Source organism: Rhopalosiphum maidis, chromosome 1 (genome assembly GCF_003676215.2).
Source record: "Rhopalosiphum maidis isolate BTI-1 chromosome 1, ASM367621v3, whole genome shotgun sequence".
Taxonomy (NCBI): Eukaryota; Metazoa; Arthropoda; class Insecta; order Hemiptera; family Aphididae; genus Rhopalosiphum; species Rhopalosiphum maidis.
In genome coordinates, this window is record NC_040877.1 from 63,240,173 (window position 1) to 63,255,477 (window position 15,305).

General features: G+C 26.3%; 1 protein-coding gene and 1 non-coding gene across 3 annotated transcripts; one reads left to right on the top strand and one right to left on the bottom strand.

The window, feature by feature from the left end:
• Positions 1 to 1,147: 1,147 nt before the first annotated feature.
• LOC113548228 lies at positions 1,148 to 12,269 on the top strand. 2 transcript variants are annotated; one of them, XM_026949002.1, is made up of 14 exons: positions 1,148 to 1,559; positions 1,628 to 1,792; positions 2,457 to 2,637; positions 2,697 to 3,329; positions 3,712 to 3,938; positions 4,035 to 4,272; positions 5,393 to 5,455; positions 6,488 to 6,604; positions 7,580 to 7,850; positions 7,931 to 8,272; positions 8,471 to 8,619; positions 8,700 to 8,861; positions 9,014 to 9,153; positions 9,508 to 12,269. In XM_026949002.1, the coding sequence occupies exons 3-14, from the start codon at positions 2,479 to 2,481 to the stop codon at positions 12,179 to 12,181; spliced, it is 5,175 nt and encodes a 1,724-aa protein (XP_026804803.1). In that variant the 5' UTR covers positions 1,148 to 1,559; positions 1,628 to 1,792; positions 2,457 to 2,478; the 3' UTR covers positions 12,182 to 12,269. The 2 variants fall into 2 exon arrangements, with proteins under 2 accessions (XP_026804803.1, XP_026804804.1); XM_026949003.1 differs by lacking the exons at positions 1,148 to 1,559; positions 1,628 to 1,792 and adding an exon at positions 1,850 to 1,962 and having other exon boundaries at positions 9,508 to 12,181.
• A 614-nt stretch (positions 12,270 to 12,883) lies between these two features.
• On the bottom strand, positions 12,884 to 12,955 carry Trnap-ugg. Its single transcript has one exon. It is a non-coding gene; the product is annotated as a tRNA-Pro (tRNA).
• Between the last annotated feature and the right edge of the window lie 2,350 nt (positions 12,956 to 15,305).

Genomic DNA, 15,305 nt, shown 5'->3' on the forward strand with positions numbered 1-15,305 from the left:
ATATGGGTGACATGGTTCACATGGTTGTGTTAAATTTGAATTCAATTATTTATCAATATCATAATGATTCTATAAGTAGTAAGTGGTGACGAATTTTATTTATATAGCTATTAAAGATATTTATTTTACTTTTAGTACTACGGTAAGTTGATTTAATTTTTTCTAAAAATATTACATTTATTAATTATTTTACCGTTTTAGTATTTAACTATTAAAATATAATGTATTTATGTCATATAATATCAAATTATATAACTCAACATTTAATAACATATTTCTTTTAATACTGTAAGATGGTAAAAATAGGTTCATAAATAGCTAATATTTTAAAATTAATAAAAATGTCATTGCTTACAGTAATATTCAACAAAAACAAACAATAATTCTTCAATGCAACTCTTTTTAAAATGAATTTTTGTTATATTGTATACAGTTAATAACTCTAATAAGTATAAAAATTCAAAGATAATGGAAAATATAGTTAATACAATAAGCTCATAAAAATAATACCGACCCAATCCGTTTATATTCTATTAATAATTACATATTTATCTATATATTTATTATTTATTGTATTTTTTTTGTCTAATTTCTTTTTTTTTGCTTATTTAATTGTTTTTAGTGCGTAAGTGCATTAAAATTTATATTTTATAATTTTTTTTAGTATATATACTATTTAGGTTTAGTTATAGTCACGGATTAAGATAAACATCTTAGTCCGTGGTTATGGTAAATGTAATATGAATAGTTAAAAAAAAATAATTGAATTTTATTTTGTTTGCATGGCCGGCCGCACTGCTGTTGGACGGCAGTGATAAAGACTTGCAATTTTTAGCTATTTTTTCTCGGACACAAAAGCGCTATACTTCAACGGGTCAGGGGTTTTTTAATTTATAAATTTAAAAAAACTTATATTTGAAATACTTTTAAAGGGTCCGTACCGAGTTAATTACGTTACTTATGTTTCATGTCACAATAATGAGAACAGTGGGATCAGGATTATGGATAAATACAGAAAGTAACATGACCTATCAAGGGAATACGAGTATACCGTGGGTGCCATCACATTCATCACAATTGAAGCATTGTTGTTTTAATGTTTACATATTATGTCATAACGGTATGTGCTGACAATACACAAGCAAGATCGTGCAGCGAACAATGATTACCGTCTGTGTTCCGCACATAGATAAAGGTCTTCATTATCTATGGTGTTCCGCCCCCTCGAAATTTGTTATCTTTACTTTGCCGCCAATATTGGATGCGGCCATACAGGCATGCGACGATCATAGCAGTATAGAACAGAACTACAGAACAATAGTAGATCCATTTAAACAAAAAATTCATGTATCTAAGACGGCGAGTAAATGATGAATGAAGACCACCACAATTATTATGTGTTTTATCATTTTATACATGTGGTGGTGTCGGTCAGTAAAATTCTTCGCCGGTTGCACATAGATAATAACACCACAGAATATGGATAATATTTTTGATGAATCAATTCTAAATTTAATTCTGATTGTTTTACTTCTTTGTCGTTCAGTCCGGCCGCCTGGGTATTCACCACCATTATGAATTGTAAAACTACTATTTTTAAATTCAAATACAAATATTATTTTTATAGGCACTTAAAGCGCCCATCCTCGTGACTACGTTCGACGAATGACAAATCGTTATTCAGCGGATCTTTACGGATTCCGATAACTCTCATTTTCTTTCACTCTGTGATATATTGGAAACGTACATGAAGAATTGAAGAATTATGTCATGTCTCGTTCCTATTAGATAAGTATGTATTTCGCATAATTTTATAATATTGTTGGCAATTTTTCTTGATGTTTTTATTACTTTAGTTTTCGTTTTGTAAACTTGCCTCTAACTGACTACAGTAGTTGTCTGCTACATAGTGGGTAATAGGTACCTACTTAGTACTTACTTTCAACTTTGCAATCCACCTAGGTCGGTACTTGTAATTTTATATTTTTATTTAGGTAGATAAATCACATTTTGTTATGTTAAAATAAACCTTAAGAGGATAGGTAAATTAATAATTAATTTCTATCAATGGAGTAGAGTGTATTTTATTAATTAAAACAAATATTGAAGATCACCCTCATATAAATTATAGAATAAAAACTTACCGGTTTAAGTTTTTTACTTTCTTGGTTTTAAATCAAGTAAGTATAGTTATTGAAATGAAAAAAATCTGAATTATTAAAACTTTTAAGAATTTTTGTTAAATAGGAAAATGATATAAATGTAACTTAGTTGTAATGAATAATAATGTTACAGCATATTATTGTTGCGCTTTAACTTCTAAGTAGGGCGATTAATTTATATAGTTTTTATAAATATTCTCTTGTATTTTATTATAAATATTAAATAGCATTGTTATAATATCTAACAAACAATTTCCAATATTTCGACATTAATAAAATTGTAATTTTTTTTAGAATAGAACAATTAAAATAAATAATGGAAAAATCATTGGTTCCTCATAAATATGCTAGTAATGAACTTTATGTTACGCATGCTGAATTTCAAGGATGTTTCATAAAAATTTGGGCTAACTTTTATTCTCAAAAAAGAACAAATTTAGAAAAAAATGTACAAGATTATGAAAATTATTCTAGGGTATGAATACTAATTAATTGCATTATTTTTATACCGTGACAAGAAATTTTTTTTTAAAGGAATGTAATAAATTGGACTTATTTGGAAACAAGTTATATGTATATACTTGGAAAACTGACTATGAATCAAGAGTATATAGATGTCGAATTATATATTCAGATTTAGTAGCCAAAACTCACTCTATAGTACTCATAGATTATGGCCGAACTATGGTGGCATCATTTTTTGATGTAAGAGAAGTAATCCAAGATGTAGATCCGTCTTTTTTAATTGATTTGTGTCAAAGAGCTACAGTATACACGTTTTTGCTGAGTTCATTTATATGTAAACCAAAATCAAACAATGACTTAATTAATATTTTGTGTAATAAATATTACAAATATCGAAGAGACTTTGAAGTTGGTGGTATCACATTTGTATCATTATTTGATGTTGACAAATTATTAATTGACAAAGGCGTAGCAGATAATATCAATTTGGCAACAATGATCACTATTGCTAAAAGTATGGAGTCAACAATTGAGTTAAACAATAAAAATGATATGGTCAATAGTTGCCCAATTAATAGTAACATTTTAGGATATAGTTCTTTTCTACGGTCCCAACATTTAGATTATGTTACTCTAATTGACATAACTGTCACAAGAGTTGTTATGGATAATTCTTCAGTTCTACTAACAGTCCAGACGCTTGTAAGTATATATATATATGCAATATTGTAATTATCGAGTGAGAGATTTCAAATATACTAATATCATTAGTGGATAATAGAAATTTATTTAATTTAATTTTTAATATTTGAATTAGCCCAATATTATGTACATTTATTAATTATTCACCATAATTTCATTAATGTATTCATTTTAAGATTAATCATTAAAATAACAACAACAACAAATTAAAATATTAATAAGCAAAATGTCATTTTAATGCTTAACGTAATTCGTAATAAATTAATATGTTTATATGTTAAAAATATATTAAATTTTAAATAGATAGAATAATAGAGTATGTTGCATTACATAATAGTAAAAACAAATTTAATCTCTATGACTTATTTTAATTTTACTTTAGGATAATGAATCTGAAGCATTAGCTAATATGTTAAATTCGATGGACAGACAAAATTTAAAACTTGCACCTGTTCTTGAAGTGTACACTCCTTGTTTGATTGTTTATCATAACAAATTGGTTAGAGCTATAATTTTAGAAGTCAAAATTGATAAATTGTACATTGATCTAGTTGATTATGGAGTTAAAGAAATGGTACCTAGGACTGCAGTTTTTCAAATACCTTCCAAGTAAGTTCATATATTAAATTAATATCAAGTATTTTTATTTCAATAATAATTAAATATATTAAATTTATAATAATATTTGTTAACTATATTCTTTAGTTGCTATTTAATTGAAATGCGGTCTTTGAATGTAATACTAGACAAGCCAAATGATACTATCTTAAACCAAAACATGTTTATTCAAAAATATTTTCAAATGTTACCATTGAAAATGGATCCTAATTTTGGTTTATACAAAGTTAAATTATTCAAAAAAAAGAATGAAGAGCTTATTGATATATGCAAATTATCAAAAAGTACTTATGAGCAAGATATGTTTTCAATAACAGAAATAAACGTATGTACTTATTCAGTTTAAAATATTTTTTCTGTTAGGATTAAAATGATTAACATTTAATTAACAGATGATATTTGAGGTGAAAACTATTTTGATAATTTTTTGTCATCACAAATTCATCATGACTTTTCATAGTTACCAAAAACAATAAATTAGATTTAAGTTCACTAATTTTTAACTTTAATTAATGTTCATTAAATTAGGTATTTACTAAAGTATCTTATAAAATTATTATCTCTGTTAAACATATTATAATTGTAAATATCACACCCATACGTTTTGTTGCTATTTTATACAAAACAATTTCCATGGTCAAATGAATTTTTAAAATTTAGGCAAATGACTTATGATAAAATTTATAACTAAGATATACCAGAGACTTTTATTGCAATTTTGATTATAAAGCAAGTTATGGCTCTTTAAAACTAACAAAAAAATGTTCATAATGTGCTTTGTTTTAAAATAACAATAATTAACTCTAATATGCCCTGGATAATAATCTTATTAAATTTTATTATGAACCTAAATAAAATCACTAATTTTAAATATAAAAATTAATTTGTCATTATATGTTAGTAAAATTAAGACAACACGTGCATGGATAGCAAATCCATACATTAGGGGCGGCCAAACAGTCAATTGCAAACGATTTAAAAGTTAATCGTGTTAGAATTTATTTTTAGGCTAAGCACATGAAAATTAATTATGGTAGTTAGGATTTAAATGAAAGTCGATGTTTAAAGGTGAAGTATATTTTTAGTAGATCATGGCCAAAAAAAGTTTGACCGCTCCTGCCATATATTTCTAAAATGCCGGCGCAATATTTATGTTCTCTCTCTAGCAACTTGGATATCACACTTAAATTGATCTTTACGATTTATATGTAATCTTAAGTAAAATCACTTATTATAAAATTATTGAGAGTATGATTTTTACCATGGCTGTTTAATTAATTTAGTATTTTTATTAAAATTAATATTAAAAATTTGAATTGAATATCATATACTAACAATTAAAAAAAAAAATCATTTAAATCCTACAGTATAATTAATGTTAAAAATAATTTTTTTTTTTGTAAATCAACAATTATAAATACATTTTATGTGTATTTATTTTTTAGGATGAGATTAAAAGCATTGAAAATAATACTGAAATTAGTACAACGTCAATAAACTATCTTGATGTAAGTATACATTATATGTACTATGATTAATAAAATAAATCTAATGTGAAAATGCTTTTGTTGATTGCAATACTCTTTCCTAAATAAGAAGACACCAGGCATTGGATAATAAGCAGTTGAAACTTACGCATGTGTCCCCACACCACAAACAGTCTTTGCAGCTGTTCGTTTTGTAACCAATTACAAAACGATTAGATATTGCTTGGGGAGTTCAAACGTTGCTCTGCGATTCACTTGGACGTGCCAAAGCAGTGTCTTCTTTTTTGCAATTGAGTATAGATAGATATAATCTCCTTTTATAATCATGTCTATGATCAGGATCCTTAATGTTTTATAACATGGCTAGGTATCCTATAATTTTGAGAATAATATTTTCCAGTAAATTAACTTCTATTATTTTTGTGCATTAGAGTATTCTTATGATTGGAAAATATAATTTTTATACATTTATGCATGCTTGCGTTTTAAATAGACTATTGGTTTAAAGGTAGTAGACCACATACTATATACTTATAAAATTATTGATTAACTGTAAAAACACAGAATGTAAGAGCTTTTTTTTAATTAAAGAAGAGAGATATTGAAGTTATAATATTACACTTGTTGCACCCATTTTATTATTTTAAACTTAACATATATGATTGGTATTTATGATCAAACTGTTATTTATACAATGCTCTAAGTCAGCAGTTCCTAACCCATGGCCATGGACCATATAAATAATATTAACATTACTAACATCTATATTTAAAATAATATTATATACATACATATGTAGATGTGCTATTAGTTATTAGTAGGCTTTAAAGATTTTTTTTACAAAGTTGGTGATCCTTATAACTTTAAAGGTTGGGGACTTTACCTCATTTAAATAATTTTAATGCTTGTTGAAAGTCTTTAAAATTACTTACATTTTTCTGTATGGAATTATTGATAAATGCAATTGTCAATGGTAAATAAATATTGTAATCTTTGTAAAATTTATCTCTATTTAAAATATAATTTCACAAATGTTGATTCTTCATTTTTTAGTGTATTCAAAATAAGAAAAAAAATACAGTTCTTAAAGAAATAGAAAGCATTGATTCTGAAATTAAAGAAATCATATACCTGGAAATAGTAGAAAAAGAACCAGAAGTTACAAAAAATGTAAGTTGATTATCATTATCACAATAGTTTAAGAATCGGATTACGTTTTATACTTGCACCTAAAACTTGCTTCTCAAATATATATTTTATATTAATTTAGATTTTGAGCGGAGGAATGAATGCATTGATTTTGAAAATGATCTGTTGTTTTTTATTATCTTTTGGGGCAGTAAAAATTCTTGAATTTACTTCTTAAGAACTTCCCACAAGAAGTAAAAAAAATTCCAGTTCTTTCTTTAATAATATGAAAATTAAAACCAAAAAATTAAAAAAAAAACCGAAATTTTTATGTTTTATCAGTTAATTGACCTACCTAGGATGGCAGCACCACCCACGCACCTAATGTATAGTAAAGTAGTACTATACTCCGACCCACGAGAGACCACTTCTGGGCGGCGACCAAAATTCGTTCGTTCTCTCACATTCCCACATATTTACGGCAGCACTAGATGATAGAGTGGGAGAAATATAGATATGAAACCCCGGAGTTCAATAATTTGTATGGCGAAGAAGTAGTGCTCTCTTGTGGGCCGGAGTATAAATAAAATAATATGATATAGATTTTACAAATTCAAATATGTCTTTTTCCCTTTTATTTTTTTTATTTTACTAAGAATATAATTTTTTTCAAATTAAAAATTTTTTCCTGGCCTTTCATGTTTCTATACTTCTAATTTCACTATAAACTTTTGATTGATTTTCCAATAAAAATTCTATTAAAATATTGTTTTATTAAAATTTAATGGTGGCTCAGCTTACCATATACCCTTTTTAAAAAAGGTTAATTGTGGCCGAATTCCTGGGCTCCCAGAAAGAAAAGAGAATAGTCTAAAAAATAGTCACTACGTGTGGTTGCTTTCATATGAGATAGTATAAATGTTGAATAATTATAATTTATTTCAGATTAGGATATTTTTATATTTGCTTTCTTTATTTATATGTTTTAACTTTTTAATATCTATATTTATTTTTTAGATATTGCCAATTATGTCCTTAAAGAAAGAAACTTTAAATGACACAAAAGAGATTATTGGTTCATTGATTTCTTACAAATCACCATTTAACTTTCGTGTGAGACAATACAATCCAAATTTTGAACCTTTTATGAATCATATTGAATCCGTATTAGACTCTCGTTATATTTTGAAAAAATGTGAACTTGTGAAAAATATGTATGTTATTTATCAGATTCAATCAAATAATATTTATCGTGCTAAAATTATTGACATGGATTCTGGAATTGAAAGTTAGTAAATTTGATTTGCCTATTGTGTTCGATATGTATTATTTCAAAGCCAAAAAATAACTATGTTTATTTATTTATAGAGATTAAATTACAATTAATTGATGAAGGTAATAAAGTAATCAATGAACATTTTGACAAAATCATATTGTACAATTTTGTTGAAAGTGATTGTAATTTACCTGAACAATTAGTACTAAGTTGTTCATTAAGTGACATGTGGTTTCCTGTAATAAATATTGATACTATATTATTATTACAACCACACTTCAAAATAGGACAACTGTATAAAATTCTGATTGTAAAAACTGACGAGTCTGGTATTAATGTAGTTCAGATGATTCATAAAGATACCCATGTTGATGTTTCTGATGCTATACTTCAATCTGGAATTGGGCAACGTTTAAATGCTGCTATGAAAACTGGTATAATAATTTATAACATAAATTTTTTCGAATGCTATAATATAAAATATATTGTATATTCAATTTTAAACAATAATATCATATTTTTCAGTATTTAATTACCAAACCCAATTTTTTAATACTACATGTTTTTGTTTAATGCTTTATAAGTTTAATTTCATTGAAAACAATTTTTTTAACTGTTATTTATTTTAATAGATGAAAATCCATACGAAGAAAAACTATTAATAGGTCAAAGTTTTCTGTCGTATGTTTATAATTATCACTTAAAAATAAGCATTCAACCCGAACCAAATACTGTTGATGAACTAGAAGAAGAGATTCTAAAACACATCAATGAAAATCCTGTTAGTTTGCTTATTTGCTAATAATGATATTAATGTAATTTTTATAATTCAATGATAATTTGTTTAATTTTAATACATAGGATTCTAAATCAAATAATATTGATTATTTACAAAATGCATATTGTTTGGCTACGGTTGATAATGAACAATGGTATAGAGCTTATATAAAAAACATAAATGAAGATTCTATCATAGTGAACATGTTTGATATTGGCTTATTAACTGATGTGCCTTTAAATCAGGTTTTTGTTTTATTTATACTTTATTAGTTTCAATATATTGTTATAATTTATTTATAACTAATAAAATATTTTACTTTAATATTTTTTCATGTATTTATGTATAATACATTTGATTTAGTATTGTTTAAAAGGAAATGTTTAAAACTGTTTAGATTCGATCAATTACAAGTAATTTATTGAGAAAACCTCAGCTTTGTTTGAATTGTCATTTAGAAACTAAGCACTTAGATGTAAAAATCACTGAAAAAACATTGTATAATGTTACAGTAAAATCCATTGATTCTAATGGAATGTAAGTTAGCACATTTTAAATTTCTAATTAAATAGTTTTTGAAAACAGTTAAGTTTAACACCTCTGTCAAAAACTAAAAACAAAATATTTCACATTTTTTATTTTTTTCTTACCAAATTGTTTTTATAGTCAGTTTTTTATAATTTATATATTATGTTAAATTATAAAATAGTTTATTTAAAATACAATGTTTTTAATTATATGCTTTTTGCTGACACAATAATATATTTAAAAAAAATATATTGACAAAATCTTTATCATAATGATGAACAACTAACTGAATAATAATATTTAATTAGAGTTATTATAATATGAGTAATAATTTAAGTTTATTTATTTATTTTTATGTTCTAGATTGTGTATTAATATTAAAGAACATAATTCTGCTCCACTTTCCACTCCAATTGTTCGTGGCATTGAGAAAATATCATTTTTACATGTTGATGGTGACTTGACTTACTTGCAGAGATCTCAAGATATATCAAAAGTTGAACAGATATCTGAAAATCTATCAAAACTTAATGGTAAATTAGAAAATAAAGCTTCCATAGTACCTGGAGACATAAACATGTTTGAAAGCCATGGTAAATATTATAGATGTGTAGTTAAATCGATTAATTTTAAAATGGTTGTTGTACATTGCATCGACTTTGGTTATGAAAAACAAATAGAGAAGAAAAAATTACAATATTTGGGACATACTAAAATAGCACTATTACCAGCACTTGTCATCACTGTTAAAACATTCCCAATGGCATTTAATATGTCTAGAACAATGTTCCTAGCCAATATGCATGTAGACCAAGATGGAACACTTAATGCTTTGCCAAACAAAATGACATCAATACAGTCACAAAACAAATTAATGGAAACCCTTGAAAATGGCTGTTTAGTGAAAGTCACATGTGTTAACTCAGACAGTGACTGTTGGATTGTTCCTCATTTACTTAATGATAGGCTTAAGATTATTTCAAATATTCTTGTAAAAATGCAATCAAAAATGATACCAGCTGTGACAGAAATTGGTTCAATGTGTGCTGCATTACACTCTGTAACAAAAAATTGGTTCAGGGCTTTAATAATGGACGTTGATAAAGGTACTGCAAACGTTTTGTCAATAGATACAGGTGAACGGTTTAAAGCATTAAAAACCACCAAATTGGTTAGTGAAATTCAGAAAATACCAAATTGTGCCTTGCGCTGTCGAGCAATATCTAATGTAGACATTTATACACTTTTAAATAAAGATGTTGAATGTAAGCTGATGTCTTATACACAGTCACTTGTCGAGGTTAAATTATTTAAAAATGGCATTAACAAATCAGAAATTACTTCTACTGTGTCAGTTATGGAGTGGTCTATTTCTATCAATAGGTTTGAATCATTTAACGAGTTTTATGTCAAAAAAGTTGAATGTGGTTCTAATAATGAAGTTTCAGACATGCAATTAAATTCTGTTGCTAATAACTTAGAGGATTTTTCACAACTGCCGCCTATTGGTACACTAGTTGCGGCATTAACGGATAAAAATAATGGTGTATGGTACAAGGCTGAAATGTTAACTCCCGTTATAACAAATTTAGTTGTTCGGATCATTAATGATGATACTATTTGCAAAGCGATAAAAATAAAAGTTCTACCAAGCATCTTTTGTGATGAAAAATTGTATTTTAACTGTTGTCTGGAACAAGAAATTGTGGATGTTAATATTAATGATCCCCTAAATTTTGATGTTATCTCAGAAATGATGATGAAATATAAATGGATAATGAAAACAACAAGTAACACTGAACCGTATAAAGTGACATTGACTTATGACGGTATAGATTGTATTGATATGTTATATACAATTTTAACTACTGATAAACATAACATTTATGAAAACCATAAAATATCAGAAAATGAGACACAAATTTTGAAAAACGTAATTAATGACGATTTAGCAAAATCAACTTCAGAAAATTCATTAAATAACATAACAAATAATACTAGTAATGAAAATGATTTAATTTTACCTGAAGTAGAAACTGTGGTTATCAAGCATGTTGACACATTCCAATATTTTTATGTGCATTCTGAGAGTTTGTCAACAATGTATATGTCACGGATCAATGAAGCCTTAGATCTTTGCATAATTGAATTATCTTTAAATGATATTAAAGTTGGTTCCATTGTGGTTACATTTAGTCCTCGTTTTAACTGTTGGTGTAGAGCAAAAATAGAAAGTATCCTATCTGATAGTACCAGTGCTCATTGTTATCTATTGGACTTAGGTGACTATGAAGAATGTAATGAATTCTATAAGCCAACAGAATTTCTTTACAAGTGTCCTCCAATGGTAAGACGCTGTTCATTGTATGCACCAAAATTAGCCGGCCAAGAAAATGAAATTTGGTTTCCCAATGTTAATGATATGTTCAAAGATATATTTTTAATTGATAGTATTAAGTTTGATATGATTATAAAAAGTGAGGGAGATCCTTATGTAGTATCTTTACAGCTAGCAAATTCTGATATTGGTGAAATGTTAGATCCTCTTTATGTTAAATTGATTCATGTCAAGTCTTTTACTGATTTCAAAATTAAAGCAATATCTAGCGATCAAGAATGTATGACCAAAATGTTGGTCAACTATATTAATAATACAAAATTGGAACAGGTAGAAAACCCTAAAGTTGATGAGCTATATCTTACTAAAATTGAATCAAAATATATACGTGTTAAATTTGAATCTTTTAGCGGTTCTAAATATGTAATCATTGATATAGATGATACGCTAAATGTTTTGTTTGTAACAAATTTATATGAACTACCAGAAAATATACGCAGCATTCCTATCTTATGCATGTCCTGTTCCTTGATTCTCGATGATAATGAAGAAAAGTATAGTCTGAGCAAGTTCCAAAAGTTAGCAAACCCCCAAGTGACCTTCATTATGTGCATAATCACAGAGAATGATGGTACAACTCCTAATCTAGTTAGACTTTATCTTGACAACAAAAACGTTCTTGATTTTATAAAATTATAATAATTGAAGTATGTTAAATTTATTTAATCAAATTTTAAAGTACAAAGTTTTTAAGTTTTAATTTTTTTTTTTTTTACCACAATTTAAGAAAGTTTATTATCATACTATATAAATTAATTTAATTGTTTTATATTATAATTTCTAATGTTATAAGATTTGAATTGTTATACTTATGTTAATTGTTAATTTATAAACAAAGTTTTTGGAATTTCTCTGCTTTTTTAGTTTTTGTGGTCTTAGTTTTCAAATTTTAATTCTAACACTAATTGATGTTTAATGAATTTTATATTTATTACACCTGAGCTTGGCCGTATAAAAATTATATACAGTTAACAAACCCTATTGAGTTGAGTGTTACAGTTATAATATGTGAGAATGAAATTTTGAAATCAACAAAAGACCATGATAAAATTTGTTTATTTTATATAAACTGTTCCTGTGTGAGAGTTGTTTAATCTATAATAACATTGCTCAGATCATAGATCCAATAAAAAACAAGAGTGAAAATTTTCGACATATTAAATTCATAGAATGTGACATTAATGTATTCTATAAAAAAAAAATATCGTCCAATAGTGCAAAATATTTAACAATAGTAGGTTATTAATCCACAATACCTGTAATGGAAGTTGGTTTGGTAAATGCTAATAAGTAAGAACATTAATGGTTTGTTGGGTAAAAAAAGCGATAAAAGTTTTTACTGGGCCTGTCCGGGATTTGAACCCGGGACCTCCTGCACCCAAAGCAGGAATCATACCCCTAGACCAACAGGCCACACACCAGAAATTTTTAAAATACTGCAATTTAAAAGTGCTATTTTATGAACAATTGAATTCAATTTTATACACATAAAAATCGCTTCAGGTTACTGCACGAAAATAACATATATCATAATATTTTTTACTTATTTATATTTTCTCCGAAGCTTGGTAAAAAATTCGATTGAAAAGATATGTATATAAGCGTAGGTAATGTTATTTGAACACGTACAATGTATCTATAAATAAGAATACAATTTTGTTTTAATACATATTGTCATATTGATGATGTACGAATTCGATGAGGATTGTAACTAACTAAATCTACTCTAAAAGCTATAACAAAGGAATACTTTATGAGAGAGGATAGCGTAATAGTAATTTGCAATGGGCTAGTTACTAATGTGTTACTACTAAGAAAACATGACTTGTTTAACTCTAAGGAATTATCCATTGTTGGACTGAGAAATTGTCACAATTCGCAATGAAAATTTAGTAAAACTAAAGCTGTTATATATTTTGACGTGCGTGGATATGTTTATAAATTAGGTACATGCCAGTATTCCACATGGCCGCATATAATATTTGCAAATAATACCTACCTCGTCTAAAGGAACATTATAATGTTTTAAATTTAAGTGTGACCTATCATTGTTCATTCTTATCTCGGAAAAACGCGGACGTTCGTATTCATATATATAATATTACCTGTATAGATTACTTAAGTACCCACTAGAAAGAATTTATAGGTAGTTGCACGTTTGTCATTTAAAAAAAATTTGTACGCGGGCATGTACAAAAAAAATAATATCTTATTAATCCTATTAAAGTATTTTAATTGTAAGATTTTTCATTTCAGTGCTATAAATCGTTAGTACTTACTAGATATTTACATAACAAAAAAATTTCTTAAAACAAAGTAACTACCTACTTAATAATTAATCTGTTAACCTAAAGAACATTAATTTTTGTATTTTTTATCATGTGCCATGTAGTGTTTGGTATTGTGATTTAATTTGTTCAGTTCTTCTAAAACTAAAATAGCTTCCAAAAAAACTACAATCGTTTCTACTTTCTTTTAAGATATCTTACACAGTTACACACGTAACATCTTACACATTTTAGGAAGAGGTACCTAACCGTATAAAACGTAGGTAGATTAACTTTTTTGAATAACGTTTATGAAAATTCTAATTTTGACGCACCATAATCGGTACTCGGTGACCTTTGTCTATTCGAATCCCTATACTCATTACCAAGGTTGGGATTTTATAGAACTTACAAGTGCATAATTATGCCCTATAGTATTACCTTAAATATCACTAGTTAATAGTTATAACTATACTAAAAATATGCAAAATTAAATTTCTAATTTCAATTTTCTGAATCATGAAACAAATTGTAAACTTACGGTGCTATCATTGGCGGAAATCGGGGGGGGGCGGTCTTGAGGGGGCTTAGCCCCCCCAAACATTCTCGCAAACATAAAAATTTTGTAGTTTTATATTATATTATATTCTTAAAAAACAAGAAATATAACACATAATAATTTTTATATTATAATTTTGTTTGTATAATATTTTATATGAAAATTAAAATTATAAGTTGGAACACTGTCCTGTCTGTCCTATAGTGATTTGTTTTATCGTCTGTCGAATACTCGAATATAACAAAATATATAAAATTATATTAATTTGTAAATACAATATACAGTGATTCTTTTATCATAAAACACTTATTATTTCAAAAAGTATTCAGCATTTAGTATAAAATAATAATTATATGATTTATGAAGTTCTATACAAAATTGTAAATTACTTTTGTCACTTTGACTGTTAAAAAATAAAACTATAAAAATAGTTTAAAAAAAAAACAAGCTGGAAAAATTAATTTTCAAATTTAATATTTATGATTGCTTCTAATAATTATCATTACGTCTTGTAAAAGTCTTGAAGTTAAATTTATGTGATAATATATTTATATATACCTATCAATGATATTCACATTAGATAGACTAGACAAAGATAGATAGACAATGATGCTTGACGACTATTAATTGGATAAATAATTTAAAAATTAAATTTACTTAACTATAAAAAAAAAAATGAGTCTATAGACTAACTATAATAGTTTATATAGTTAAAACTTAAAACTGTTAATTATTTTAATAGGGAATAAGTTTTGGTTGTAAAACCTAGTTTGAAAATAAAAGATAACCCTGTTTTGATATTAAGACTAAGATCATTATTAATTATTATTATTTGGTTAAAAGTATTACCAATATCCAATAATCATTTCGAGTTTTACTCAAATAAAAGCGGTTATTACCTATTGGTTTTCAAACATTAATTATTTAAAAACAGTGT